Source organism: Chelonia mydas, chromosome 11 (assembly GCF_015237465.2).
Source record: "Chelonia mydas isolate rCheMyd1 chromosome 11, rCheMyd1.pri.v2, whole genome shotgun sequence".
Lineage (NCBI taxonomy): Eukaryota > Metazoa > Chordata > Testudines > Cheloniidae > Chelonia > Chelonia mydas.
The window spans coordinates 67,261,993-67,283,465 of NC_051251.2; the positions used below are offsets into that span (position 1 = coordinate 67,261,993).

General features: G+C 43.6%; 1 protein-coding gene across 1 annotated transcript in view; it reads right to left on the reverse strand.

The window, feature by feature from the left end:
- ABCA12 (ATP binding cassette subfamily A member 12) overlaps positions 1-21,473 on the reverse strand; it is a 122,464-nt gene that overhangs the window by 56,280 nt on the left and 44,711 nt on the right. Inside the window, exons 17-26 of the mRNA XM_043525582.1 lie at positions 20,162-20,363; positions 18,396-18,535; positions 15,256-15,375; positions 13,686-13,776; positions 8,451-8,630; positions 6,917-7,232; positions 3,738-3,852; positions 1,745-2,074; positions 502-571; positions 271-405 (exon numbers count right to left, since the gene is read on the reverse strand). Of these exons, the coding sequence (XP_043381517.1) occupies positions 271-405; positions 502-571; positions 1,745-2,074; positions 3,738-3,852; positions 6,917-7,232; positions 8,451-8,630; positions 13,686-13,776; positions 15,256-15,375; positions 18,396-18,535; positions 20,162-20,363 (1,699 nt within the window). The remainder of the gene's footprint in view (positions 1-270; positions 406-501; positions 572-1,744; positions 2,075-3,737; positions 3,853-6,916; positions 7,233-8,450; positions 8,631-13,685; positions 13,777-15,255; positions 15,376-18,395; positions 18,536-20,161; positions 20,364-21,473) is intronic.

Consider the following 21,473-nt stretch of genomic DNA (forward strand, 5'->3'; position numbering starts at 1 on the left):
TAACCCTTTCTGGGCTGCTGCGTCACCCTGTCCCAGTTTCATTACTCCTCTCAGATACCCAGTCACAACTGGAACCCAGGGACACTCCCTAAGCTATTACTGTGTGTCACATACAATTAAAAAGCAAATCACGCCTCCTTGATCTACAAGTGGAGGGCACTGCCGAGGACAGACCTACCCACTCCCATGAATTCTGGAATCCGCCAGGGCTGATTTATAATTTTCAAGGGAGACTGTGTGGCAGTCGCCTGTAATACTTGGCATTCTTACCTGGGAAAACATTCCTAATGTACCAGCCCAGAATGAAATAGATGAAAGAGTCTATCAGAATTAGCCAGCACATCCAGCCAAAAGAAGTATTGTCGCCAGACATGGGTGAGCTATACATATTGTCCCATTGCAGGCCTGAAGTAAAGATATAGAGAATATATTGTGAAATATGTTGATGAAGTATCACAGTCATGAAGGAGCAAAACTTAGTTTCATATGTCCCCTACTTACCTATGCCCTGCTCCTCATAACGAGCAATGTACTGACTTGCATAACTGAATGCAGTTGGGGACAACAGGCTCTGTGGAACAAATTGGAAAACAAAATTACCGAAGAACTCACAAAAAACCCTTCATTGGGCCTGATCCAGTGGCCAGAGATGTGGCTGCAAATCTTTCCCCTGACTTCAGTGAGCACTGGATCAAACACATTATTGATAAAATTTTCCATGGTGGTCTCTAAAAGTGCCCCTATAATTTTGCATATGCAGTTACTTCTTTGTGCAAAAACATGCATTTGTACACAAAAATCAGACAGTTCGATATCTTACGCAAGCAGTATTCACAAATAGAGGATTTGGGCCGATACAAAATTTTGAAAAATTGCAACTTTGCAAGTTAATCAGTCAGTCAGAATTACTTGAAGCACGGGGCAAAATTAATCCACTGAATTCTGTGGACTTATGTTTGCTTATGCAAGCAATGAATTTGGCTTTTGGGACCTAAACATCTATGATTCCAGAGAAAATTTTGTCTCCAGTCAGAGGTTTTTACTTATGAGACTAATACCTTGACTTTATACAGTCCAAGAAATGAGAAAGGTACTCCCGTATGCCAAAATGACACTAAGGCCCAGATCCTCAGAGGTATTTAGGCTCCCAATTTGAATTGAAATCAGTGAACGTTAGGAGCCTAAATGCATTTGAAGATTTGGGTGTAACTGCTTTACATTGTGGGATCCCAATGGAGTGCAGGATCTGAGGTTTCCATTGCAGGACAGAGATGGGTTAGCCAGTGAGATGTTTTGCCCCTCCTGCTAAGTCCTTTTATTCCATATCTCAGTTCAGAAAGGAACTGATATCTGACCATCTTGTTTTTTCTCTTTTGGAGCAAGCATTACGTTATAATTCTTGAGGTCTGGTTTCATTGCTATGTAAAGGGGAATTTGAGATTTGTGCAATTAACGAATTGGCAGTGCCAGGTGTAATGAAGTCAGCAACCTTCCCTTAAAGTGCTGACAGAACCCCTCATTTCTATCCATAACAGCCTTGCTAGTCTAGCTGTGGGTAGCTCTTGATCAGAACCTGGAGAATTCTACCTTGCGTCACGTTGTGCAGTGGCTTGGTGATGTCCCTAAGCAGAGTCTAGAATGAAGCCACTCAGCTCACATTCATTTGTGACCCTCGGGAGCACCAGAAGCAAATGTCTGCTGCCAAACACCCCCGCCCCTTTATTTTAATGAGAAAAAAACTTACCAGCAGACTCTTCACTGAAAAGCTCAAATGATTCTCAATTACCAGCAGCACAATGAAGGGAGAAAAGGTGAGGCTGTAGATAAGGCTGCCGACCAAGGCGGCGATGTTGGTGTTGTTGAAGAAGACACTGATGAGGTAGCACATGGCTATGATGGAGAGGCTGTAGTCCATGAGGTACAGGAACAGAATCACCACATTGATTTTGGGCAGGATGTTGCCAACTTTCAGTATAATGATGAGAAACATGACTGTGATTAGAAGGAAGGTGGCACTTTCAATGAACCAGGCAATGAAATGGCTGCTGGAGTTGACACCCATCATCTTCATGTACTATGGAAAAGAAGGCAGAAAAGGGACAGCTGTTTATTAAGAGATATTTCTGATTATATACTTGTCACTGAAATACTTCTCTCTCTTCTCATGCTCTGGATAGTGCATGAAATTAGAGCATGCCCTCTCTGATTTTGGCATATGCTCTACTTATAAAACAGTGTAGCCTAGCAAATTTGCATCTTCAGACTATCCTGTGTTTGCAGAACAGTCCAGTACAAGAGTGACATGTCCCAGAAGGTATACATGGCCCCCAAAATCCAACGCAAATACTAACATTAGCCTCTCGTATAAGCCTATAGTATTCGTTGCTTTTCTCAAACATTTCAAGTATATTTTAAAAGACTATTGAGTGGTTTTACTGCAAAGACACTTTTAAAATCTCAACCAAGGAGCTCACTGTAAAAGAAAAAGTCAATTTCCTCATTTCCGTCTTACCTAACACTAGAAATCCAGAGCCTCCTGGTGTAAACAGACACTGCTGCAACAAAGGCTCACTCATTTACATCAGCTGTGAACCTGGCCCTCTCAGCTTTAGTAACCTAAGAATATTATGTGCTGCAAGAGAAACCACATTCACAGCTCTTTTCTATAACTGATGCGACTGGCTACATTTCTAACAAGCCTGCCGCTACTCTGGTTCCCGTGGAAAATGGCATGAAGCTGCGATCAATTAGATCAGTCAATTAATTGGTTTTGGGTTGTTTTAAGAAAAAAACTCATGAAATTTCCTTCAATTTTTGTAAGCGTCCATTAGTTTAAGACATTTTTTGGTGATCCAGCAGCTGTTTCCATGGGAATGGTAACAGGAACAGATCTGTCTGAGTTCTTGTTGATTGCTGAGGGTTAGGCTTGCAAAAGCCCTTTAGCTCTCAAGGCTGTAGTACATGTTCACTTTGAAAATCCAATTAAATTATGGCAGGGAAAAGAACTTCACTTTGCTTTCAATGCTATTATTTTCCCTCTGGTAGGCGCAATGAGCGAAGAGCACTCTTTCGCTGGAGATGATGTAAAATACAACACCTGGGGCATTGTACTGGCTGGGGGCCTGCCCCAATTTCAGCCTCTCCTTTAGGTACCCAGGGAACATTGTGTCTCCTGAGTTTGCAAACCCCTCCTGATCACATGGGGTATGGGTCCAATCAGGGACACAAGAGACGAGCCATGAGACTTATGTGACTAGACTGCCCTGAGCGACCTTTCGGGAAAAGTCAAGATAACAAAAGCTTTGCAAGACAGTTTACACAAACAGAGTTCCAGCAAACCATTGCAGCACGTTCAGAAACACAGGTTAAACTTGAGCCAGGCTGTATATAAGTTGATTTTAGGTTGAACGTTTCATATAGCTGTCCCCCATTCCTCACTGAATAAAACCACTAATAACACATCGACAACTTGTCATCCCCACCCACCTAAATGGAAACACGCAGCAGGAGTTGGTTTATTTGCCAAAACTCTAGTCAGCCCCCAGCTCTCATTTTAACAAAGAAAGTAAGTGATGTCCCTTCAACTACAATTCATTCATTTCATTGACTCCATACATTTACATGTTTAACATGTGCATTTTATACATTGAAAACGGGGCTTTTAACACTTATGCTGCTCCAGTCAATGTCACATTATCTTCTAGATAGAAAATCTAGTCATAATTTCATTACTGTACCTCATATAGCCTTAGATCTTTCTCTTGAACAAGCTTTTTCACAAAAGCAGCTATAAACAGTGACCAAGCAGCCATCAGAGCAAATGGAAGAGAGTAGGTCACACTGCTTAAGAACCTGTAAAAGACAAATGCAGGATTTAGCTGAATAGAAAATGTGCTGGATTCAGGATTTACGAAGAATATACTTTTCAAACTAATACTCTTTGCAGAGGAAAACCATGCTCATATTTTTAAATGTAGAATATAATTATTAGAATAAGGATATTTTGTACTTACATAGGACCTTCCACCCAAGAACTTCCAAACAGTTTAAAAATATTAATGAATTAACCCTTTTTACCCTGCTACCATGTAAGTATTATTCGTCTGATTTTAACCGCTGGGAAAACTGCAGCACAGAGAAATTAAGGCCAACATTTTCAAAACTGTATGCCTAAAGTTAGGCACCTAAATCCAAAGTGCTGGGAATTCATGACTCCGAATAAAGTTAGTCAATACAGTCAGCAGATAATTACCATTTCTGAAAATCGGGCTGCTTATTTCCCTGCCTACATATGGATTCAGGTGCCTGACTTGACACCCACATTTGCAAACTGTGGCCCAAGTGTCTTGCCCAGTGTCAGACTGTGACAGAACTGGTATTAGAATTCACATTTATTGATCCTCATCCCTATGCGTTAGCCAGCAGACTTTCCTTCCACTCAAAAGGAAGCAGTGGTGGTAGTAAATTGAGCCTACTGTATTTGAAAACAAGATTGTTACCTGATTGATTTTCCACAGTAGATTAACTTTAAGGAACATATAGCATGTTCCCTTTCTGATGAAAAAAGCCAGTACTATTTCTGCAAAACGTCTCAACTGAAACTATTTCAAGAGAAATTAAAATTTAATTTTGTTCTGAATTGTTTTAGTTGGAAACTCAAAGACGTCATAAAAATCAACCCACGTTCATGAAAGGTTTTGATTTAGATAAAACTGCATTTTTCAACTAAAAAGAACATCAACCAGGTCTCCAAATTTCAGCAGTTTCCAAATGTTACAGTACAATGACATATGAGATTGCCACAACTTTGCCTGTAAAATGGTAACTAAGTGGTATCAGTTGATGAATGTTGATTTTATAGCAGCTTCTACTGCAGCGTCATTCCACAGCTCCTGGGTATTTTAGTGATTGAATGAAATGGCATCTCCTGAACTTTCCAGGTGGGGGAAAGAGAATTGTGAAGGTGAGTTGTTTTCTTGGCAGCAAGAGTGCGAGAACAGCAGCTTACAGCTCAATAACGAGTGCCTCCAGGAAATAGTTCATCATAGTACACAATGATTTAACAATAAAAATCTGTATTTTTGCTGTAAATAATTGACATATTGTCTGAACTATTCCTGACGACTTCACAGTCACAATAAGGTGGCAGACCTTTGCATGTGAATTATCCTATTGTAACCTACATTAGGAGAATACAACTCTCTCTCTCTCGGTCTCTCGGCTGATCGACCTATAAGGTTAACAAGTGCCCTACAGGATGCAGCTAGCTTTTTAGCTCAGGTGGCACTACCTCATGCTTTGAGTATGAAGTGTCCTGCATTAAAAGCGGCCATACTGGGTCAGACTAAAGGTCCATCTAGCCCAGTATCCTGTCTTCTGACAGTGGCCAGTGCCAGGTGCCCCAGAGGGAATGAACAGAACAGGTCATCATCAAGGGATCCATCCCCTGTCGCCCATCCCCAGCTTCTGGCAAGCAGAGGCCAGGGACACCATCCCTGCCCAACCCTGTTCAACCCTTTCGGTCTGCAAGAGTGGAGTCAGTTATACTGCCCTCTGTAGAATGAGTGTCCAAGCCAACAGTGCAATTTGCTGAACATCCCTCACTGCTGTAAAATACATTGAAAATGGCTTTTCACACATGTGTTTACCCAGCTTGGATGCCGCCTCTGGTCCCTGTAATAATTCAGAGACATCACAGACTCAGGATCCCATTTCTTATCATAACTGTCGCACCTAGGGGCCAGATCCTCAGCTGGTATAAAGTGGCATGGCTGTATTGAAGTCAGCTGAGTTATGCTGATTTACGCCCACTGAGATCTGGCTCAAGGTGAGCAGAACCCAAAACTCCTCACTCCTGTGCCAGTCTGTTTATCAAGACGCACTCTGGTTCATACACCATTCATACTGCACCACTTGGTATAACAGGCAGTTAACCCTGACTGCTCAGTGCATTGGAATCTCATCTGTCTCCCCTCAACATTGTTGACAGGAGGGTTACAACCTCATCTCCTTTATAGCTCTTGCAGCACCTGAGAGAGAGAGGCATATGTAGCAGAACTGTACGCTATGAACGGTGTCTAAACTGGAATTGCTGGAACAAAAAATAAATACTGCGACTTGAAGTAATATCAAGTAACTTAAAGCTCATATTTAGGCTCGTAAACTTAGGGACTTTTTTTTTGCTCAACAGATAAGTTTCCCAGCTCTAAGCTACTATCTGCTACTCAGCTACTATCTAAGCTACTATCTGGATTTATACACCTACTGAAATAGGCCAAGACTCCTGAAGTCTAATCCCAGCTCCGCCAGTGACTCGCTATGCCTCAGTTTCCCTGTCTATAAAATGGGGGTAGTAATTTTCACCTACAGTAGTACCTATGGGAATTATGACGATTCACATATTTATAGTACGATGATGAGACAAGACACTCTGGGTGAAATCCTCACCCCACTAGAGTCACTGGGAGTTTTGCCATTGATTTCGGTAGGGCCAGAGTCTCATCCTGGATCCTTTAAAACAACAAAATAATATTTCTTTAAATCTTCATATAGATTTTCCTTTTCTATTATGATTTTCTTTTCATGGGAGCACGGCTTTGAGGAAGCCGGTAAGTCCCAACCATTGTAATTATCCTGCTAATGTATAACACGTTCTGCAAGTCATTGTCATTGACGAGAAGTAGTGGGCTTAATCCACAGCAAGGGAGATTTAGGTTAGATATTAGGAAAAAATGTCTAGCTATAAGGGTAGTTAAGCTCTGGAACAGGCTTCCAAGGGAGGTTGTGAGATCCCCATCACTGGAGGATTTTACGAACACTGTAGATAAACACTTCTCAGTGATGGTCTAGGTTTACTTGGTCCTGCCTCAGTGCAAGGGTATGGATTTGCTGACTTCCTGAGGGCTCATGAACTTACATGTCCTTATTGTAGCAGGGGTAGGGAGTGGCCTGGACTTGAACAGCTATTTCCTCTGGACTCTTCCCAGTCTGCAACTCAATGATTGCTCTCTCGATACTGTCCTGGATATAGATAAAGGCTCGGCTGTAGATCTGGCTCTGCGAGGTTGAATTATGTGGGCCCACGGTCCAGATCCTCTCCCTGATCCTATTTGTCGTTTGGGAAATCCTGCTGCTCATTCGGATGGTATAATTGACTAGTGGAGGAAGGGAGAGACTGTCGGGAGTTGCTCTCCTCTGTCTGTTACTGCTTGATGGTAGATTGAAAATGACACCTTGAGAAAACAAAGTGAAATTTATTTTTCAGTCAACAATGGTTGCAGTAGGATAGTGCCATGTATAAGTATCAAATCTGAACTCCTCATTTTTATAACCCTTTTGCATATTAAAACCCAATAGTCTTTTAACTGAAGAGCCTACTGCTCAGCTAGATATGCAATTTGTTGTCACTATCAAGCATGTCAAAGCAGAGTTAGCTGTTGTTGCTCACACTGTATTTATGCTGACATTTCCAAAACCGACTGGTGATTCTGGGTGCCAAGAACCCACCCTCTGAAAAGCAGACCCTTTTAAGTTGTTCCTCCATCAGCACTCAGTATTGGAGGTACCCAAAATCACTAATCACTTTTGGAAAACCTTGGTCTTAGATCTAACCCGACTAGGAAAACTATAAATATTCCATATACAGATTATCAAATCTCATGTATGCTAGAGGTACAGGAAATCAGTTTTAATAACTACTGATACATCACATTATTAAGGTTAGTAGAGTTTCTGTTGATAAGGGAGATGTTTTTAATGGTGGCTTGAATTATGGGATATTAAAAAAGAACAGTTTATGGGACTTTCAAGAAAGTCCTGAGCTCACATTCCGATTCCTTTAAAAATTAAACCAAGGACACACATAAGATCCTTTCTTTTTCCCTACTTGATATGATAGCCAAATATTAATGGGCCAAATTCATCTGATTTTTACGAATGTAGTTCTCATCTGCCAACATATGTCTCCTACAATAATGGGCTACTAGTTGGTTTCATTAAAGCATTTTAAGAACAGTATGATCTGCTAAGGAAAGGTGTGGTCTCTTCATATTACTTGCTTTACATATCCCTTTCCCTCTACAGGCCTATCTGGAGGACAGCTCTGTATCCTGGAGATTCACCAGGGGTTCCCAAGGTGGCTCAACAGAAGACCCTACTGGCACCTTGCCAGGATACCAAGGGCTACCTACACCTATCTGCATGAAAAGGAGCAGACTGTAGCCCACTCTCATCTGTGCTAAGGAGGCATGGCCATGCAATATGTCATGGCTGATTGGCTGAAGATTGCAGGTTGAGCATTGTTTGCTGGGACCTATTGTCTTCCTAATATAGAACTCTGTGTATAGCACTTGACTCATGAACTGCACTTTGGCTATGGCACATGATAACAGGGTAAAAAGGGTTAATTCATTAATTACATGGGCATTGCTGTAACTGAACACGGCACTTACTTCCAAAAAGTTCATTCCTCAAAAAAAGCTCTTTAGCTACCATTTCCAGCTCCTCTCTGTTTTTTGCCACCTGAATGCGATCAAACGACACACAGGAGGATACATTTACTGCCAGGGTAGATAATGTGTTCAGTTGATTGATGATGTCAGCGTTGTTCTGCAATTCCAACCTTATATCATCTGGGGTGAGGGGGAAGGGAATGAAGCAAAAGAACCATCACTTCATTATGCTGTTACTGCTAAAAACGATGGAAAAAAACCAATCACACTAAACATTAATCGTAAAATATTATTCTGCATTTATCAGTGCAATGAATGCATGTGGTTGACCCAATTTTTAGGTTAATCATTTTTAACACGCTCATCAGTTTGTCTTTGGGAGAATGCCAACTATGGAATGTGACAGCCATTTCAAACCAGAGGTTACTGCTAATCTGCTGGTTTTTTAAACTGTGTATGATGTTCTCCATTCGTTCCACGTCCAGTGATTTTCAGTGTAATCGCCATGTCTGCTGATCTGTTTTAGCTCAGTGGCGAACACAATCTATTTTATCCAAGCCCGTCAAGTCGGAGGTAGGTCTGCCATGGTGCTGTGTGTATTAGACCTGTTAATGCAGCCAATAAAAGTACTGCTGTCTTCTGGCTGTTGTACATGGGTGACTACATAATGCAGTGTAACTAATGTGGAACAGCGGCCACAAGTATGATGGTTTTGCTGCAGTTAGGACAGGTGATTGCACTCAATAGGTGACTATTTGCACTCATTTCATTCTACACAGCATGCTGATATGGGCTGCAATGAGCTAGGCTCACTCCTGATCTACATCAGCTTCCACTCGCGCAAACAAGGGCTGTGTTGGCGTCATTGTGGATAGCTCTTTGAAAACATTCACTCAATGGGCAGCGGCAGTCAAAAAAACAAACAGAATGTTGGGACTCATTAAGAAAGGGATAGAAAATAAGACAGAAAATATCATACTGCCTCTATATAAATCCATGGTACGCCCACATCTTGAATACTGCGTGCAGATGTGGTCGTTCCATCCCAAAAAAGATATACTGAAATTGGAAAAGGTTCAGAAAAGGGCAACAAAAATGATTAGGGGCATGGGACGGCTTCTGTATGAGGAGAGATTAGTAAGACTGGTACTTTTCAGCCTGAAAAAGAGACGACTAAGGGGGGGGAATATGATAGAGATCTATAAAATCATGACTGGTGTGGAGAAAGCAAATAAGAAAGTGTTATTTACTCCTCAGAACACAAGAATCAGCGGTCACCAAATAAAATTAATAGGCAGCGGGTTTAAAAAGGAAGATTTTTTTCACAGAATGCACAGTCAACCTGTGGAACTCCTTGCCAGAGGATGTTGTGAAGGCCAAGACTATAACTGGGTTCAAAAAAGAACTAGATAAGTTCATGGAGGTCCATCAATGGCTATTAGCCAGGATGGGCAGGGGTGGTGTTCCTAGCCTCTGTTTGCCAGAAGCTGGGAATGGGCGACAGGATGTATCACTTGATGATTACCTGTTCTGTTCATCTCCTCTGGGGTACCTGGCATTGGCCACTGGGCTAGATGAACCTTTGGTCTGACCCAGTATCGCCATTCTTATGTTCTTAAAGTGGCTGCTACATTACTCACTGAGGGAGTAGGGAGGAGAGGGGGACCTGAGAGACCTGAAAACTTTAAAGCAAAACTCCAGTTCTGATGTGAGTGAATTATTAAAATCACTTCCCATCAGGCTTCCAATTCACTATTTGGGTGAATAATTATGTCTGAACAGTGTCCTCTGGTGGCCAGAGGGGATTAATACAATTTACTGCAGAGATTCTCTTGCAATGTCTATTTGACTAACATTCAGGATTGGAGTCATTTAAACTAGGCCTTATGGTTTTTAAGACTATTTTTCATAGATTTTGAGGCCAGAAGGGACTATAATTATAATGGAATGCTAAACCATATTACACTATTCAGCCATTAGGTGGCACCGTGTTCATTTAAAGCCGTGGTCTCCAACCGTTTTACGCACAAGATCACATTTTGAATTTAAGATCAACCCAGGATCTACCTCGCCCCTTCCCCAAGGCCCTGCTCCCTCCAGTCCTTCCTCCCATCCTCACTCACTTTCACCGGGCTGGGGCAGGGGCTTGGGGTGCAAGCTCAGGGAGGGAGTTTGGGTGCAGGAGGGGGCTCCGGGCTGGGGTAGGGGGTTGGGATGTGGGAGGGGGTGCGGGGTCTGCGAGGGAGCTCTGGGCTGGGCATGGGGCGGCGTGGTGCAGGCTCCAGGCAGGAGGCGCTTACCACAGGCTGCTCCTGGTCGGCATCACAGTAGGGCTCAGGCAGGCTGCCTGCCTGCTGTGGCCCCACGCCACTCCCAGAAGCAGCTGGCTGCTGGTATATCTCTGCGTGCTGCCCCTGGAGGGAGGGCAGCAGCAGGTCTCCGTGCACTGCTCGCACCTGCAAGCGCCACCCCGCAGTTCCCATTGGTCGGTTTCCAGCTAATGGGAGCTGCGGGGATGGTGCTAAGGGCGAGGGCAGCGTACAGAGCCGCCTCACCCTCCCCTTCCCCCAGGGGCCGCAGAGACATGCCAGCAGCCAGCCGCTTCCAGGAGTGGCATGGGGCCAAGGAAGGCAGGGCTGAGCCCCTGCACCCATTGGACTTTTAGCGGCCCGGAGATTGCGATTGACTGGCCGAGGCTCCGGGATCAACAGGTTGGTGACTGTTGATTTAAAGGAACCTCAGCCATACCTGTCAGAGCATTAAAGGAACTTATGATGAACATGTCACATGTGTATAAGCAGGCTCTGTTGCCAGGCCATATCTGGTACTGGAACATGACCATTATCATCATCTAGTCTGACCTCCTACGTAGCCCAGGTCATAGAACCTCATCGAGTAAACACTGCATCAAGCCCATAACTTCTGTCTGAGCCCTAGCTTATCTTTTAGAAAGACATCCAGTCTTGATTTAAAGACATCAAGTGATGGAGAATCCATCATGTCCCTAGGCACGTCAGTCCAATGGTTAATTACCCTCACTGTTAAAAATTTGCACCCTATTTCTTGTCTGAATTTGTCTAGCTTCACCTTCCAACCATTGGAGCTTTTAAAGCCTTTTTCTGATCAATTAAAGAGTCGTCTGGTATCAGAAGTCTATTCTCCAAGTAGGTACCTGCATGACCTTCTCATAAACAAACTAGGGAAATACAGCCTAGATGGAGCTACTATAAGGTGGGTGTGTAACTGGTTGGAAAACCACTCCCAGAGAGTAATCAATCAGTGGTTCACAGTCAATCTGGAAGGGCATATCAAGTGGGGTCCCACAGGGATCAATTCTGAGTCCAGTTCTGTTCAAGATCTTCATCAATGATTTAGGTAATAGCATAGAGAGGACACTTATAAAGTTTGTGGATGATACCAAGCTGGGAGGGGTTGCAAGTGCTTTGGAGGACAGAATTAAAATTCAAAATGATCTGGACAAACTGGAGAAATGGTCTGAAGTAAATAGGATGAAATTCATAAGGACAAATGCAAAGTACTCCATTTAGGAAGGAACAATCAGTTGCACACTTACAGAATGGGAAATGACTGCCTAGGAAGGAGCACTGTGAACAGGGATCTGTGGGTTATAGTGGATCACAAGCTGAATATGAATCAACAGTGTAACACTGTTGCAAAAAAAGGGAATGCCATTCTGGGATGTAACAGCAGGAGTATTGTAAGCAAGACACGAGAAGTAATTCTTCTGCTCTACTCCGTGCTGATAAGGCCTCAGCTGGAGTCTTGTGTCCAATTCTGGGTGCCACATTTCAGGAAAGATGTGAACAAATTGGAGAAAGTCCAGAGAAGAGCAACAAAAAATTATTAAAGGTCTAGAAAACATGACCTATGAAGGAAGATTGAAAAAACTGGGTTTATTTAGTCTGGAGAAGAGAAGACTGAGAGGGGACGTGATAATAGTTTTCAAGTACATAAAAGGTTGTTACAAGGAGGAGGGAGAAAAATTGTTCTCGTTACCTTCTGAGGATAGGACAAGCAATGGCCTTCAATTGCAGCAAGGGAGGTTTAGGTTGCATATTAGGAAAAACTTCCTCACTGTCAGGGTGATTAAGCCCTGGAATAAATTATCTAGGGAGGTTGTGGGATCTCCATCATTGGAGGTTTTTAACAAACACATGCCAAGGATGGTCTTGTTTTTATATAGTCCTGCATTGAGTGCAGGGGACTGGACTAGATGACCTCTCAAGGTCCCTCCCAGTCTTATACTTCTAGGGTTCTATGATTCCTCATTTACAATTATTTTGACATCTATTATTTAACTAGGTTTTAATCCATTTAATATGGAAAACAGTAATTTTGTATAGTGTTAATTTTTTTTATGAGAATGTCATGCAGGACTAAGTCAAATGACTTACAGAAATCTATTATCTCAGCACAGTTACCTTTCTCAACCAAACTAGTGATCAGTTTATGATGAGATACATTTGTTTGACAAGCTCATTTTTCATAAAACCATGTTGATTGGCATTAATTATGCTACTGTCCTTTAATTCTTTACTGATGATATCCCATATCAGCCTTCCTGAAATTTTTCCTGGGATCACTATCAGGCTAACTGGCCTGATTTACATCATCCTGTTTACCTTTTTTAAAAATATTGGTTTGACATTAGCTTCTTTAAAAACAACAACAACACAGTAACAGGTTACATTTCAGGGATCCCACAGCTAAAAGACTGGCTTATGCACCTGATAATGTGTTTTGTGTTACACACTGGATGCCACATAAGACATATTTATGGAGAGGATGAGTGGCATTGGGCTAAGGTACAAGACTGGGACTCAGGAGACTGCACTTCAAGGCAAAATCTGCCACAGAATTCCTGTGTGCCCTTGGCTAAATCACTTAATCTCTCTATGCCTCAGTTTCCCATCTGTAAAACAAGGATCATAATGCTCCCTTTTTCCCCCCATCTGTCTTATCCATCCATAATGTGGGCACTCAAACCATATTGCTCAGGACATATGCTGATATTTTAAGAGGGTGAAGGAGGAATCTTTCCAGCCCCACAAAGCATGAAGCATTGCAAATATACACTATGAATGAGCTTGATTGGCACTAATGCATCAGCTACTGGCCAGCAGGAATCGTTACACCAATGGTCTAAGGCAGTGAGGCAGTTGTGATGTTCCGAGCACTGTTATACAAATAGGAGGTGTATGAATAGCAACTTACCCAGTTCATTTATTTCGCTCAGCAGTTTGACAGCATCCAGCTTCACCATGAGTTTGATAAAAACTTGCACAAATGGATTCTGCAGGGTATTCTATCAAATGAGAGTGAGAGAGAGATAGTGACATTCATCCTGTTTGGATCCCCTCCATGTTACTTACGCCCTTCTCGAGCCTCCTCTCTTCACTTGATTTCAGTTACGGAGAGAAAACTTTAGCCAGTGACGGTGTCTTACAGCTCTCTAAGGGCCTGATCCAATGGAAAACAATCACATTGATTTCACTGGGCATCGGACTGGTTCCGGAAAGCACTTAGGCCTGAATCCTTAGTGACACAGAGACGTTAAAGTATGTGCAAATGTAATTTCTACCAACTTTTGGTGTATCTGCAGTTTTGGAGCCCGCAGGAGCAAGCGTCCCAGCCCAGGTCAGCAGGTGTGGTTTACCCTAGCGCTCTGAAACTAACCATAGAGCCAGTGCTTTGACGCTGTGGTTTGGATTCTTCAGCCCACCCCTCTCCCTGGGCTTCAGAGCCCAAGGTCCAGCCCTGTCTATACAGCTATTTTTAGAACCCTAGCATGAGCTGTGCTAGCCTGAGTCTGTCGACTCTCCTGGGAGGCTTGAACCCGTGGACTCCAGAATGCTGTGTAGACAGACCCTGTAAGGGCGCTGTACGCTGTCACAGCATAGTGCAGAGCAGCCTGCGTGTAAATGAGCTTCAGGCCTTCAGGTTTGAGCTTAGCTGAATCTCTAATAGCTCATTCCACGAAGGAGTCCGCTCAGTGGAGAATGTTTCATCGCTGACTCTCACACGCTCCGTCCTGGATCTTCCAGGAGTCTAGCTATGCCATGTACACTGTGGTGAATTTCTCCCACTGAGACCAGTTAATATTTACTCTGTGTTCCCAAGATATCCTTTCTATAACAGGCTGTGTTCTGTTTCTTCACCAAAAAGAAGCCAATCATTGCTGCTAAGATAACTTAAGTAACTCAAAGTAACCTCAAAGTGCCTCAAAGTAACTTAAGCACGGAGAGTGAGTAGAAAGAGGAGGCACGTTACAGCTTTCCAGGTTTGAGCAGTGACTTGTTCCTCATGGAGAGAGTCTGAAGTTTTACCTTGATATTTAAATATTTTTCCTCATTGAGCTACAAAGGCGGAATGGCATTCGTTCATCCTCTAGGCTCTCCAGCACTTTTCAAATGAGGAGAACTAGGTATTATCCCAGCTTTTCTGCTTCCTGAGGAGAACCACTTCTTTGGTATCTCAGGCTGGGGTGAGCCGTGTGATGAGTCACCCAGCTTTGATTGCTACGTCAAGCAGAAGGCAATTGCATTTACAAACCTAAGAGAATTCTCCCCTTTGTATGGCCAACCATCAGTCCTCAGTGTGTTGGAAGTTTTAGAGGAAGTACTGTAAGCATTTCAGAAGGAGGGTTTAGCTCTGAAAAGGTGCCCCTTTAGAATCTCTTGGTGTTTGTATTGTTGGTGGACAATTTATATCAGATAGGATCTGCCCCCAGCCTTCTGTTAACTTGAGCGACAAAGGAACCCTGTTAGCTGTGAGATAATAATACCTTGACAACTGGAATTGTTTCGTTTAATGTAGTCAGTGAATTCATGATCAACGGTGACTTGTCCAGCCATTCCTGGGACTTTTCCATTAGATCAGCCATCTGCTTCAGGGTTGCATTAGACTTAAAAAAACAAATCAAAACAAACACATGAAATAAATCCATTTGACCTGTTTACAAAAAGCTAAATTAATATTTCCATGGTCCTTTCACATGACATTGAGCAAGTTTTTCCTTCTTTAGGCCCCGATTCAGCAGTCCATCCCTGTTCTGCTGAACGCTTAAGCACATGCTTAACTTTAACATGTCTTTAACTTCAACACATGCCTCAGTCACATGTAGGTGCTTAACGTTTAGCCTACGTTTCAGGGCTTTGCTGAACAGAGCTGGACTTCAGCACCTGCTTACATGCTTTGCTGGATTGGGGCCTTAAGTATTATGATGAAGGTCTGGTCTAAACTACAGACCTATATCACTATAACTACGTTGTGTAGAGGTTTGAAAAGTCCACACTCCTGAGCAACGTAGTTTATAGCAACCTAACCCCCTGCATAGACAGTGCTATGTCGGCGGGAGAAGCTTAAAGTGTTTTAACTATAGACTTCCTCTATGTCTAAGAATAAAAGTCCAGTTCTGTTAATCAAGAATCAACCATTTTCCTCCCCAAAAACTCCTTCAGAAGCTACTAAAGGTTATTGACCTCAGCTCCTTATCTAGTTAGCACAGAGCAGTAATTTGGTGCAGTCACAAAACTCTATATTTTCCTGTTGGGTTACACAGTGCGCTGTGATGAAGGACCAAAGTCAGTCCTGATGAAGGGAGAGCAACTGCCATTGACATTAAGGCTATAAGGTGGATAGAAATCTGGCTAGATTGTTGGGCTCAACGGGTAGTGATCAATGGCTCCATGTCTAGTTGGCAGCCGGTGTCAAGTGGAGTGCCCCAAGGGTCAGTCCTCAGGCAGGTTTTGTTCAATATCTTCATTAATGATCTGGAGGATGGTGTGGATTGCACCCTCAACAAGTTTGCAGATGACACTAAACTAGGAGGAGAGGAAGATACGCTGGAAGGTAGGGATAGGATACAGAGGGACCTAGACAAATTAGACGATTGGGCCAAAAGAAATCTGATCAGTTTCAACAAGGACAAGTGCAGAGTCTGGCACTTAGGATGGAAGAATCCCATGCACCGCTACGGACTAGGGACCGAAGGGCTAGGCAGCAGTTCTGCAGAAAAGGACCGAGGGGTTACAGTGGACGAGAAGCTGGATATGAGTCAACAGTGTGCCCTTGTTGCCAAGAAGGCCAATGGCATTTTGGGATGTATAAGTAGGGGCATTGCCAGCAGATTGAGGGACGTGATCGTTCCCCTCTATTCGACATTGGTGAGGCCTCATCTGGAGTACTGTGTCCAGTTTTGGGCCCCACACTACAAGAAGGATGTGGAAAAATTGGAAAACATCCAGTGGAGGGCAACAAAAATGATTAGGGGACTGGAACACATGACTTATGAGGAGAGGCTGAGGGAACTGGGATTGTTTAGTCTGCGGAAGAGAAGAATGAGGGGAGATTTGATAGCTGCTTTCAACTACCTGAAAGGGGGTTCCAAAGAGGATGGATCTAGACTGTTCTCAGTGGTAGCAGATGACAGAACGAGGAGTAATGATATTAGGAAAAACTTTTTCACTAGGAGGGTGGTGAAGCACTGGAATGTGTTACCTAGGGAGGTGTGGAATCTCCTTCCTTAGAAGTTTTTAAGGTCAGGCTTGACAAAGCCCTGGCTGGGATGATTTAGTTGGGGATTGGTCCTGCTTTGAGCAGGGGGTTGGAATAGATGACCTCCTGAGGTCCCTTCCAACCCTGATATTCTATGATTCTATGATTAATGGAAGATATTGCTGCTTATGCCAGGACTGATTTGGGTCTAAGGCCTTTTGCAGAGAAATGCTTCCAAACCCCGTAATGCCCCTCACATTTCTAGTGCTGCTTGGATTTTTCATGCAAAGGAAACTATTGACCACAGTCACAAAGGGGTAGATTACAAATCGTCGCTGTCTCTTTAACAATTTTATGTTTCAATTGACCTGTAGACCATAGGAATCACCAGAATGTATCAGACCTGGGGTCCATTCAGTCCCACATTCTGTCTCTGACTGTGGCCAGCATCAACTGCTTCAGATTAAGGGGCAAGAAACCCCTGCAGTAGATCGTTTTGGGATAACCTGAGCACAGGGAAATATTTTTCCTACCCCCATTCATTAGAGGTTGGTTTATGCCTTGAAGAGTGAGTGTCTCCATCACTTCCAAAACTCTTGGGGTTAAATCCTGGCCCCATGGAAGTCAGTCATGTCATTGATTTCAATGGACACAGGGTTTCACCATAATTTTTTTTTACATTCTTTCTATTATAATTCTGGATATTCTTGTTATCTGTCTAAATGTCCAGTCCTTTTTGTAATCTTGCTAAGCTCTTGGCCTCAGTGACAGCTGGTCTCAAAGAGCCCCAGAGGCTGTGCATTGTGTGAAATCACACTTCTCATTCCTCAGTTTTAAATTCGCTGCCTTTCACTTTCATTTGTATTTTTGTTTCTTGGAGATCAGGATTCTCTCTGCAGTGCTTTCCCACAAACAGAAATACAAAGCTACAGCGCACTGGAAACAAGTTCCGAAGGGTTTGCAAGCTTATCTAACCTCATTATTTTTAGGGATAACCCAATCAGCGATGGGTCCAAAGCAAACCCCGAGCTCTGAATACTCACCAAATTGTGATCCAGCTTCCGTAATTGGTCCCAGTTGGTCCCAACCAACACCCCACGATCAGTACTTCACTCCCATTTTGAATTTAAATGCATTAAACAATTCTTTGCTGATGACTGATCTACATTCTTCTTTCATCTCAAAGAGTCTTCGAAGCCTTAGATTACCCCCAGTTTGAGACCACATCAGCTATGTTCTACAGTAATGTGTCAAGATTCATTTTTCTCCCAGGGGGGGTTATCAACCAACTCTAATACTTCCAGCACAGGCAGAAAACAGAATTCTGCTACTTCTCCAAAAAGCCAGCCTGCGCTGGAGACTCAACAAGAAGCTCTCTCATTGGGATTTGCTTGACCGGAGCCCCTCTCATTATTCACAACATCATACCTTTTCCATGATCGCTCGAGTTTCTGGGGTGTCTGGTGTATACAGAATCTTCCCAAACAGCATAGGTTTGAGGAAAGACCATATTAAAGCTCCAGTAGAGGTACTAACCAAATCCAGATAAAACGATAAGCAGAAAGGCGCTGCAAGGCAAAAAAAAAACAAATAGCACAAATAAAGTAGACGCACGAAAGTCCCCAAGAGTACTTTTGTTGCTGTGTCCAATTAATGTCTGCATAACCCTCTCTGCACTGACTGACGTAATACCTCTTGACAGAGCTAATCCACCCCAAGGTCTCCTGTTGTGGAAATCAAGACAATAAGATTCTCATTGTTCTAGCGGAGCTTTTTTTGCTTTAAGGTTAAATGGACTTTTGTGAACGAGGAGCAGGTAATAATGTTAGTGCAGCTGGAAAAATGACATGTTAGGATGAAAGCACTGACCTGTCAAGTCCTAAAACCAGCCCACCACAGGAACTGGGAGATGAGGGAACATTAAGCCGCTGCCCTACTCCTCTCAGAAGCCTGAGTTTTCCTTTGTAAACTTTATGAAAATAAGTCACCCATAAGCATAGCGAGCCAGATCCTCAGTGGGCGTAAATCAGCACAGCTCCATTGAACAGAAGTATGCAGATTTGCACCAGTTGAGGGTTTGGCCCAGAACAGCTGCTCGCTGGATCTAATCAGAAATGCTTGGGTCAGCTCCCAAATGTTTCTGACCCAGTGTTCAAACAAACATGCAGCTCTTTTTTGTTACATAAAATGGAAGAGACAGATGCCTAGAGGAGCAAGACCTATGTCGAGAAAAGGGACTTCATGAGTTCGTGTAGAGTTGTGGAAAACAGCTGTGTCCCCCAGCCACATCGACTCCCACCTGGCTTCTGGAGCCCGATTCCCACAGACGGGCTACTGCAGGCTTGGGGGAAGAGAGGGACAATGCCATGAAGGCTGCATTCCCCACTTCTCCACCAGGATCTGCCAGCTCCAAGTTGTCTCCACTTGCAGAAGTGGCAGGGATACCCTCACCCAAGCTGTCATATCATGCAGCATCTTGCACAAAATAATACATCACATTCCACACAAACTGCTACATCAGGAAACATTACAGTTCCATGATCAATCAATCAGTGCTCCACAAAGAATTGATACAATAACCAGCTGGTGGAAGTCAGCATAGCACCATTGATTTCCATGCAGCTTTGCCAGTTTAACCCAGCTGAGGATTTGGTCTGAAGCATTTGTGTGCCGCTAAATCTGTAGGGGCTAGAGCTGTTCAAAACCTTTTTTTAAAAAACTGCAAAAAATTTCAAGATTTTTTTCCAAATGTTTCTCAAGGTTAGAAAGGAACCCACGAAAAGAACATTTACTTTACCAAAACCCAGAGTTTTCAATAACCAAAAAACTGTCACCCCATTTAGCTAGTGGCATCAGAAAGATGCAAGGGAAAAAGTAATGAAAAATTTTAAAGATGTCAATACAGGTTTTCACAAAATTTTCAAGAAAAAAAAGCAAGCAATTGTTCAATGAAAAGTTTTGTCTGAAAAATTTCAACCAGCTCGGGGGGTGGGAGGAAGGGAGTGATTCTCATGATGAATCAGGGAAGCTCCATTGAAGTTAACTGAGTTACGCCAGTTTACAATTAGTGCAAAAGAGAACAGAATCTAGCCCACACATTTTTAAGTTGACCTATTTAAGTCTAACTACATTCTCTGAGAAAGCGAATAGTTTCAGTGTTTTCTCTTGTGGCGCGTCTTTCGCCGCAAACTCACTGGGATCCGGGGGAATGCCATATTTCCGCATTATTCTCTGTATATTTTCATCCTGGATAGAAGAACTAGGTCTTTTTGGATCTCCAAAATTAGGCAGCAAAGATTCAAAAAACAAGGGTGTGATTTCCTCATTGCAGAGAGCTTTCGAAATGGACTTAAATGATCCATGAGTTATTGTTATGTTGGTTGTTTTAAACAATGCCTACGGGACAAAAAACAAAAGCAAAAAGACACACCTGCATGTTTAAAGCACCTTATCTCAGTGGGAGAAGTAAACCACATTTATGCAGGCTTTTGGATGAGAGTTTATCTGTGTACAAAACAAGGGACTTTACTTGGAAAACCTGAGACTATCTGGCTTGGTCCTTTGCATGCTTATTTATAAATATGAATGAAAAGCATAAATATCAAAGGATACTTTGTGCTGATATGTGTTAGCGGTTGGCAAATTTATAGAAAGGAGTTGAGAACCCAATCATGAGACATGCTGGAGGTCTCCTGTAAGGTGCAGAGCATCCTCAACTCTCATTAATTTCAAGATGGTTTATTCCCTGGAGTATGTAGAGCAAGATTTACTCCCATAATGCAAAAGATGCATAATGACAGGACAAGAGATGAGCTGCGGAAGGATGGTTACCCAGCCCTAGGGATAGCGTAAGGTACCATGACCAGCCAGTTGGCTGATAAGTGTAATCACCATGATAAGTGTGATTATAGCCTGAGCCAAAGCTCACTGAAGTTGATGGGAGACTTTCTATTGTCTTCTGTTGGCTTTGGATCAGGCCCATGGGTAGCAGGTGAACCCCTGTTTTGGGGAGGCTAGCCCGCCAGCCCTGCCTCTTCTGCCCAAGGCCCTGCCCCCCCCCCACACACTGGAGCCCCAAACCCCCCCTTCCACCATAAAAGAAGAAGCCCCTGTCTGCCCACCAGAGCCACATCAGGCTGAACCTCTGCCCCTCCTGACTCCCCCCCCTCTGAGCACTAGGCTGCGCCACCAGCCTCCCTGTGTGCCAGCCCAGCCTCAGAGCCAAGCCGAGCCACCGGCCCCCTTGCCTCGACCCCCACCTCTGCCAGAGTCAGGCTGGCACCAGTGCCGGGCCTAGCCGCTGGCCTCCCCCAGTGCTGGGCCATCCTCCACCCCCCCTCCAGAGTCAGCCCGGGCCAAGCTGCCGGCCACCCGAGCGTTAGCTCCTCCCACTCCTGAAGGACAGCCCCCCCCCGCCCGCCGAGCTACCGGCCCCAGCACCCGGCTGAGCCAAGCCGCCAACCCCCCTAAGAGCCAGACCAGCCCCAGTGCTGGGCCGAGCCTCCT